This window comes from Nicotiana sylvestris, chromosome 1, assembly GCF_000393655.2.
Source record: "Nicotiana sylvestris chromosome 1, ASM39365v2, whole genome shotgun sequence".
NCBI classification, from domain to species: Eukaryota; Viridiplantae; Streptophyta; class Magnoliopsida; order Solanales; family Solanaceae; genus Nicotiana; species Nicotiana sylvestris.
This window is the reverse complement of record NC_091057.1, coordinates 105,541,323-105,551,479: the sequence shown is the minus strand read 5'-3', so window position 1 is coordinate 105,551,479 and position 10,157 is coordinate 105,541,323. Positions and strand designations below refer to the sequence as shown.

Below are 10,157 nucleotides of genomic sequence, written 5' to 3'. Positions count from 1 at the left end.
TCGGATGCCCAACTTGCCTTATACAACACATCAATCCGCAACCTAGAAGTTCAAATGTGGCAAATCTCTCAAACTCTAAATTTTTGTCCTAAAGGGTCACTACCAAGTGACACGGCAGTAAACCCAAAGGGTAAAAACAACATGGGGCATGCCATAGCCGTTATTACAAGAAGTGGAAGAGGTGGGAATGCCCCCACCTTAAGTCAAAGGCAACTTGTGGATGATGAGCAAGTGGTACAAGAAGCAGAGATCTCGAATAATGTGGTGCAATCAAATGATAAAGTTCAAATTGATATTGATAGTAGTGTGAAAGAGGCTTAAGAGGAGGTGAACTCATCTAGGGATCAAATTATTGATATACCGGCGCCAGTAGTGCAAAAGGCTAAGTCACCATTGCCTAAGACTCCACCTTCATACTCTCAAAGACTTGCCAAGCAATATGGTGAGAATCAATTAAAAAAGTTCATTTAAATGATGAAGAGTCTCTCAATCAATGTACCATTAGTTGAAGATTTTGAGCAAATACCTGGCTATGCAAAGTTTATGAAGGATCATGTGACAAAGAAGTGGTCAATGAACTTTAACACCATCAAAGTCACTCATCAAGTGAGTGCAATTGTGCAATTAATGGCTCCTAAGTTGGAGGATCCCGGTACTTTCACAATTCCTTGTACAATTAGAAGTGTCGAATTTGCTAAAGCTCTTTGTGATCATGAGGCAAGTATTAATTTGATGCCCTATTCGGTTTTCAAGACTTTGGGAATTGGGAAACCAAGACCCATCTCTATGGGACTACAAATGGCCGATCATACTATGAAGAGACATTTGGGAGTGATTGAAGATGTCTTGGTTCGTGTTGATAATTTCATTCTTCTGGCAGATTTTGTCATTTTAGATTGTTAAGTTGATTATGAGGTGCCGATTATTCTTGGGAGACCTTTCCTTGCCACGGGGAAGACTCTTTGTTATGTTAAATCCGGAGAACTTACCTTTCGTGTTGGTGATGAAAAAGTGGTTTTCCATGTGCCTAAGTCCATGCGGCAACCAAATAGTAATGATGTGTCCTCGTTTGTGGACTTGGTGACCAATTTTATTGTTGATGAAACAAGTGCTATGATCAATGTTGGTGATATGTTGGAGGTCGTCTTGCTCAACTTTGATGATGACTAGATGAATGGCTTCATGGAATATGTGAACTCTTTGCAAGGAATGGGGTCGTATAACTATGCACCTTGGAAATTGTCCTTGGATCTTAAAAATAGGACAACTCCTCCTACAAAGCCTTCTATTGAATAGCCTCCTACCTTGGAGTTGAATCCATTGCCTCCATATCTTCAGTATGAATTTCTTGGTCCTTGTTCTTCTTTACTAGTTATTCTTTCCTCTTGTTTGACTAACGTGCAGGTAGATTCCACTTTGTCGGTTCAACAAAAGAGGAAGAAGGTTATTGGGTGGACCTTGACGGATATTCGGGAGATAAGCGCCGCATTTTGCATGCATAAGATCAACTTGGAGGATGGCGCCAAACCATCTATTGAACATCAAATGAGACTCAATGAGGCTATGCAAAAAATTGTCAAAGAGGAGATTATCAAGTGGTTGGATGTCGGGGTTGTCTATTCCATCTCTAATAGTTAGTGGACCTCTCCGGTTCAATGTGTCCCAAAGAAGAGGGGCATGACGGTGGTCACTAATGAAAAGAATAAGTTGATTCTTACAAGAATGGTGACCAATTGGAAAGTGTGTATGGACTATCGCAAGCTCAACAAAGTCACAAGGAAGGATCAATTTCCACTTCCTTTCTTAGTGCAAATGCTTGATAGATAGGCCGGTCGTGCTTTCTATTGCTTTCTTGATGTGTATTCTGGCTACAACAAAAATTTTATTGCTCTGGAAGATCAAGAGAAAACAACCTTTACATGTCCATGTGGTAATTTTCCTTTGAAGTGGGTGGAATTTGGTTTGTTCAATGCACCGATGACTTTTCAAAGGTGTATGATGGCTATTTTCACAGATATGATGGAGGACTACCTTGAAGTTTTCATGGATGACTTCTCGGTGGTTGGAGATACTTTTGATGATTGTTTTGCAAATTTGGATAAATTGTTGGCAATATGTGAAGAAACAAATTTGCTAAATTGGGAAAAATTTCATTTCATGGTCGAGGAGGACATTGTACTTGGCCACAAAATCTCAAAGAATGGAATTGAAATTGACAAGGCAAAGATTGAGGTGATTTCTAAACTTCCACCTCCAACTTCGGTGAAGAGTGTGCGGAGTTCTTAGGCCACGCGGAGTTTTAGTGGCGTTTCATAAAAGATTTCTCTAAGGTGGTGAACGCGTTGTGCAAGCTTCTTGAGAAGGATGCTAAGTTTAACTTCAATGATGATTGCATGAGAGCTTTTGAATTGTTAAAGTTCAAGTTCACAACTACTCACCTCATCACCGCTCCAAATTGGAGTGTCCCTTTTGAACTCATGTACGGTGCAAGTGACATAGCGGTTGAGGCTGTTTTGGGGCAATGCATCAACAAGATTTTTCATCCGGTCTACTATGCTAGTAAGATCATGAATAGTCCCCAAGTGAACTATACCGTAACGGAGAAATAGCTCCTTGCCATTGTGTTTGCAATTGAGAAGTTCCGCCCGTACTTGATAGGTGCAAAAGTCATTGTCTACACAGATCATGCGATGCTTCGTTATGAGCAAGAAGGACTCTAAAGCTCGGTTGATGAGATTGGTGCTTTTGTTGCAAGAGTTTGATATTGACATCCAAGATAGAAAAGGTAGTGAAAACCAAGTGGCAACCACTTGTCTCGTTTGGAGGAGGGGAGGCCGCATGATGGCCTTGAAATTAGTGATTCTTTCCCTAATGAGCAACTCTTGGCTATTTCAATGAAAGAGGTTCCATGGTTCGTGGATCTAGCAAATTTTCTTGCTAGGGGGATCATTCTGGATGAGTTCTCTTCAAACCAAAGGAAAAATATCAAACGGGATTGTCAAGATTATTATTGGGATGGACCATACCTCTTCCGGATTTGTATGGATGGGGTGATTAGAAGATGTGTACCGGAAGAAGAGCAAGGTGAAATTCTTGGGGCTTGTCATTCGTCGCCATATGGTGGTCATCATGGTGGAGCGAGAAAGGTAACCAAACTGCTTAGTTGTGGTTTCTATTGGCCCACTCTTTACAAGGATGCAAATGAGTTAGTGAAAAGATGTGATGAATGTCAACAGGCCGGTAGAATCTAAAAAAAAAACGAAATGCCTCTCACTATCATTTTGGAGATTGATATTTTTGATGTGTGGGGTATTGACTTCATAGGTCCTTTTGAGATTTCTTGTGGAAAAACCTACATCTTGGTCGCGGTAAATTATGTGTCCAAATGGGTTGAGGCCATGGCTCCACCCAACAACAAGGTGAGAAGTGTGGTGGCGTTTTTGTAGAAGAATATTTCATAAGGTTTAGTACTCCACGGGCTATTATAAGTGATGAGGGATCACATTTTCACAACAAGGCTTTCCACACTTTACTTAGTAAGTATGATGCTACTCACAAAGTCACGACTCCTTATCAGCCACAAGCTAGCGGTCAACTGGAAATCTTCAACCGGGAGATAAAGAGTATTTTATCCAAAATAATAAATGCTAATCGGACGGATTGGTCCAAGAAACTTGATGATACATTATGGGCTTACCGAACAACTTACAAAACATATATTGGAATGTCACTATACTGGTTGGCATTCGGGAAAGCTTGTCACCTTCCAGTGGACTTGAGCACAAGGCCATGTGGGCTCTAAAGAAGTTGAATCTTGATTGGGATGTAGCCGGTAACTTGAGGGTTGCACATTTGAATGAATTAGATGAGTTACGGTACCATGCTTATGCAAGTTTGTCCTTGTACAAAGAAATGGTGAAATATCTTCATGACAAATAAATTTGGAACAAAGAGTTCAAGGTGGGGGATCTTGTATTGTTGTTTAACTCAAGGTTGAGGATATTTCTCGGGAAGCTAAAGTATAAATGGAATGGTCCTTTTGAAATTGTGGGTGTGACACCTTTTGGTGCATTGGACTTGAAGAACAAAAATAATGAAGTATTCTGAGTCAATGGTCACAGGGTGAAGCACTACTTGTAAAAATTTGGAGATAGCCACGTCGTGGCAGTCATTTCAATTGATTGTATTCTGCGTCGTGCCGTGACATTAAATCAGACGCATCTTAGGAGGCAACCCATGTTTCTTTTCCTTTTTCTTTGGTAGTTAGGTGTTACTTTTGTTCTAACTTGATTTGAAGTGTGCTACATGACTGAGTATGATTTACAGGAATTGTGGAAAAAAATCGGGCTAATTGTTGTAAGAATTGCAGACCGCAGTAGATTTGTGTGGACCGCACGATTATGGGTGTTGTAGCAAAAAATCAATGCATACGCACAATTATCTTGCGGACCGCACAAATGAGAGGTGGAAAATATAAACTCTCTGAAGTTTGAGCATGTCAGAGAAGAGGTCGATGTGCGGCCTCAAGGGAAATCTGCGACCGCATAGGAAATCTGCGGCCGCACTCGTCCTTCTTTCCCTTATCTAACCAAGTCATATAAATAGAGGAACAAAGGTATTTGTTACGTTTTTTCACTCTCTGAGCATAAAAAATATTCCTCTGCTAAAACTTCTTGGTGATTTCATCTGTATACACTCCCAACAACTTTGATCACTCACTCTTTATGCTCATTCATCTTGTATGCTTCAAATTCCTTGTTAATTTTTTCATTTTAGTTTAATTTGTAGCAGTTTAGTTATTTTTAGGCCATTTATCATTATAATTCAATTCATGTTTCTATGACGTTTCCATGTCAAAGTATGCACGAATTTGAAAAACCTAGACTAAAATAACTGATCTGTACGTAATTTTTAAATTCTGTGCCTGCACTTGAATTTGTGTGGTCCGAATATGTGAAATTTGGGGCATCTTAGTGAATAACTTATTCTGTGGCGGTGAATTAAAATGTGTGGACCGTAGAATTCTCATCACGGTTGCAAAATAGCCCATTTACAGTCATCAGAGAGTCCATACATTTTGACTCTAATGTGCAACCGCAGGTCTAATTGTGCGGACTGCAGAAAACATGTTGCAGCCGCACATCACCCAATTCTCTATCATCAGAGAGTTGGAATTTGTGGGTCTCAGAGGTGCGGGAGCAAGTGAAATTGTGTGGACCGCACTTGACTTTTGCGACCGCACATAAACAATGTACAGTCCACAAAGCTTGGTCTGCCGCAAGAAAAATTATGCAGACCGCAGACCCTGTTCCCTACAAGCATGCTTTGACTTAGTACCCTTATTGTGTCTTCTGGTTTATGCCTTACTTGCATATCTCCTGTGTATGTTTGTACATTGAATTGCTATTAACAATCGCCTTTGCTTGATACAGACACTGGTTCGATCTAGGGGATGAGGCGTCAATTCTAAAGGGAGGGATGAACCTTCTCAGGGACGAGGCAAGAGAGCCTTACCTCTTGGCCAACAAAAGGAAATTAGAAAGAAGACAACAATCGCGAGAGGGAGAGGTGCAGACCTCTCCAAGGCGAGTTCATATGTCCCATCTAGGAAAGCATCAGAGGGCAACTCAGCCTCTGTTCACGAGTAGTCGACCGTATAGTCAAAGTATAAAGGGTGATTCCAACTCAAGGAAGAATTGTCCTCATCTCATAGCACTTTCGAGGGATCGAAAAGTGCTAGTCAGGCTTCTGAGGTATCGGATACACCTGTCCATGAGGAACAGAATACACCAGCTCAGGATATCCCCGATTATAGCAGAGGGGGAGATTCTACGGTTGCCGGTCTTGAAAGATCGAAAAAGAAAGATGTTTGGAAGGACCATTTTGTTAGCCTGGCTGCCTTTACTAGCTTTTGTACAAGGTGGACAACGAGGTCACTAACCCTTGAGCGACAGTTTTCATTGAAACACTTGTAGAGGTACAACCCATCAGTGTTGAGATAGTTCAGGGAAAGCAAGGGGTGGATGTGGTTCACTCAGAGTGTAGTGGATGCCAAAGAGTAACTTGTCCGTGAATTCTAACCCAATGTGGCGCATATCAAAAAGGGGACAAAAGTAACCAAAGTGTGTAACCTCAAAGTGAGATTTGACCAACATACACTCAACACAAACTCGGGCTTCAAAGTTGTTGAGCCGAAGGAATATTTGGAGAAGTATGCAATGGGAGATGCAGCCCGACCTTGGTTAGCGGAGATTCTAGCAGCACCAGGGCCACCACTACCATGGATTAACACTGAGTTTCCTATCCATCGAAAGTCCTTGAGCTTTGAGACAAATGGGTGGCAGACATTTGTGTGCAGCAGACTAGACCCAAGCCAAAATGAGACTCATCATCCGATCCCTCAGGCAATTTTGGTTGCTTCTATTATGGCTGGGTAACCTATCAATGTGGGTTCCATGATGTCAGCCAACATCTCAGTGATTGCTCGACAATATGACTCGTCCTACCCATCTCCCAACACTATTATAGAATATCTCACCGATGCATGGGTAGAGCCGAGGGATTATGATACAAAGGTGAGACCGAAGAAGCCTTTCTCTTGGTACTCACTGATGGATGCGAACAACCTGAAAAGAAAGGTCATACTTCTACCACCATAGGCTAGTCTGATGAGCCAACTGTGGTAGTTGCTAAGAAAGTTGATGTTCCACCCACTTCGGCCGAGCCTTCCTCCAATGCCGCAGCCATGCCTCCACCATCATCTACAACCCCTATTTTGCAGTTCCTGCTACAACTCCCACCTCGGCTTTGAAGCCAGTGCCTTCACCTACTGTCCCACTCTCTACACTGCAAGTGTCCCATACATTGGTAAGTCTCAACAATTAGATGCAGACAATTACTGAAAAGCTGTTTGACTTGTCCAGTACTATTGCAGTGTAGCCAACTGCTCAGGCACCTAACTTCCCTCAACCATTGAGGAGACATTGAAGAATCTTCTGGATAACCAGAACACAATCATGAACACCTTGGTACAACATGGGTCAATGATCGAAGAGTTAGGAGAGGAAGTAAAAAAGATAAGGAAGTCCCAGGCCAGCAAGCAGTCAGTGGATAAGCTCCAGAAAAAGGTGAACATAATTGCTACAGCCGGAGACATTCCATTTGACATGTTACTTGACCCGCACCAGTCGGCACCATATCCTTCAGCCCCATCTGCACAGGTAGCACCAACTAGGAAGTCTGAGGAGCCAGACCTTCCTGCAGATACTGTTGAGAAAGTGCGTCAGATGTTCGCCAACCCGGCCATACCTAGAGTCAAGGATGATGAGATCCAGTTGGCTGAGCTAGAGAGCGATGACATTGCTGGGGACATAGAGATGTCCAAGGAGATATAAGGAGTTTTCTTCACTCTTTTCCCTCTTCTACTCTTATTTTGCAAGCATTAAGGACAATGCTTACCTTTATTCTGGAGGGGGGGGGTGGAGTTTATTTGTTACATTTGATACATTCTCAGACAATTGGCCTGTAATAACTTGATAATATTCTCTCTTTTCTTATTATGTATATATATTCTCTCTCTCCCTCTCTCTCTCTCTCATTATGTATACTCACTCTATCTTCAGTAGCTTTTGCTTATTAGCTTCTTTATTTTTGTTTCCTTATTAGTTATTGTTTGATTTAGTAGCTTCTTCTTATGTTTTAGTAGATAATAAGCCTTTGGTTTCTTAACGCCATGGTTCTTTCCAAGGTAGTTGTTGTGCGAACCAGATGACTCATCCCAATGATGGATGTCGCGATAACCTTCTTAAGAGAATGACTCCATTTTTGTGTTTAGGAAATAATATTAGTAGTAATGAATAAAAAGACCTAAATAAGTCACGCTCAAAGAGTCAACCATGCTTCAATTTGCAACAACACACTTAACTACGTGCTTATGGTTAGAGACAAGGTTTCCAAAAAAAATAGCTCAAGTTAGTGACTTTGTGACTCTTGTGTTGACTTTGGCAATCATCGGGTGGTTTAATTGGACCATATTGATCTTTAAACTTAAATGTGGTCATTGTGGGCCCTCGACTCTATCCTCTTTTACAATCTAGTTGCGTGAGGAGTGAGATGAATTGTTGCTAGTCCAAGTGTCAGTGTGAAGGGTCTAGTACTTGCCCCGAATGTGTTTCAAGGCAAAATCCTAAGTTTTGCTTGGTTTGAGAAGTAGTTGTAGGCTCTCCCTGTCCCGTTTGAGTTCTTCTATTACCAACCAATGTCGTTATCCCTACTCAACCCCTTTGATCCTCTAGTCTTTCTTATTTGATAACAATGTTACAAGCCTTTACCCGTTTTGTCGTGACCCTCTCTTGGCACCCGAGCTTTCCTTAACACTCTTGTAAAATATATGGCCTAAAACGTATGTTTGGGGGAGAGATGAGGAACTTGAAAAAGGTATCAAGGCATAAAAAGAGAAAGAACTGATTTCTATGAGAAGAGAAGGAAAGAAAAGAAAAGAACAAAAAAAAAATGCAAAAAGTGAATAAGTGGAAGGGTTGAATAGATCCAAATAGAGGTAATTATCCAAAGCATTAAGAAATTAAAAAGGGAGAAAAAGAATAAAATGAACAAGAAAGAGTGATGTTAACTCTCTCTAGTCTCTTAATGAGAAGACAGTGCCTCTAAGAAATGGAAAGTGTGAGTTGATAAATGAACAAAGGAGTGCTTAAGGAAAGCTATAACCACTTACCCATATGGTATCCTACCCTAACAGAAAACCCTTCATTACATCCCAAAAGAAGTCCTACCTGATTTCAAACCGAGTGACCTTACATTAGTGGCGATCTACATGAGGGGCAAGCCTATGGTACTTGAGGTCGTATTTGTGACATTCTCTTATGAGAGATGAGTGAATCCTTCATGAATCTTTGGATTGATTGCTAAATTTCTTGAGTGAGCTTGGAAAATGGAAAGTAGAGGAGGAAGAGTTTGTGTCCACCATGGCCTACATGATAGAGAAAGAATCCTTTATGAGTAAAGTCAATTATTGAAGCTCAAATGTCACAGTAGAACTATATGTGCATGAATGCTTAACTTGTCTCCTTGTTGATAATGCATGAGTAGTGTGGGTAATTGTTGGTCCTAACTGATGTCTAAATGGATCACCTTTGACTCGCTGAAATGACCCTTAACTTTTGGTGGTGGGAACAAATTTATTTGCTTGAGAACAAGCAAAGACTTAAGTTTGGAGGAGTTGATAAGGGGATTTTGACTGCTTATTAAAACCTTTTTGCTTTTGTTTTAGTCCGAAAGTATTGAATTGTGTTCCCAAAACTAATGAAATTGTGTAAATTGCAGGAATGCTGGAAGTTTGGTCTCCCATGATGAAATCCCACTCAAAAAGGAGTGTTCCGAAGCACAAGGGAATAAAAGGCGCAGAAGAAAAAATTCTGCCCCAAAGGCGCAGAAGAAAAAACTTGACCTCGTCTATCTGCAGAAAAAATTGTGGACCACAGAATTCCATCTGCGGCCGTAACCCAAGCTAAAGAGCCCATCAGGAGTTTCAGCAATGTGCAGGGCATATGGATTGTGCTGCCGCAGAACTGGTCTTGCAACGACAAATATTTTCAAGTTCAGAGAATGGGCAGAAATCCAAATCCTAAAGCCTTTGTGAAGTGCGGACTGAACAAAAATTGTGCGGCCGCAGAAATTGCCTCGCGGTCGCAGTCCAGAAATGTGCAGCCGCGAAACTCACCTTCTTGCCAACTAAAGAAATTTGAGGATCGCACATGGACTTGTGCGACCGCAGAACCTCCTGAGGGGCATTTTTGTCCACAATTTTTGGTCCTACCTAAATAGATGAGTTTCACAAATTTAGGTCAAGTTTGAACATCCAAAGCTGTTGTAGCCATTTATTTTTACTATTTTAGGAAGTTTTAGCTTATTTGAGTATTTTAATATTAGATTTCTTCATTTTAATCTTCCATTATGAGTTTAATTAGCTTTTTTCTTTATTTTCTGCAATTTCCATTATGAGTAGCTAGACTTTTATAAGGGTTGTGACCCAACCCTAGTATATAAACCTTCTCGGTATTTTAATTTAGTTCTTATTTATGATTGAATGTTGATTATATAGCTTAGTTGATGCTTCAATTTTAGAATTAATGGTTGCAAAC

General features: G+C 40.9%; 1 protein-coding gene across 1 annotated transcript; it reads left to right on the top strand.

Moving 5' to 3' along the window:
• Positions 1-474: 474 nt before the first annotated feature.
• Positions 475-3,251, top strand: LOC138872736 (uncharacterized). The gene is made up of 6 exons (XM_070151153.1): positions 475-849; positions 1,405-1,598; positions 1,992-2,232; positions 2,352-2,546; positions 2,659-2,785; positions 2,902-3,251. The coding sequence occupies exons 1-6, from the start codon at positions 475-477 to the stop codon at positions 3,249-3,251; spliced, it is 1,482 nt and encodes a 493-aa protein (XP_070007254.1).
• The last annotated feature ends 6,906 nt before the right edge of the window (positions 3,252-10,157 follow it).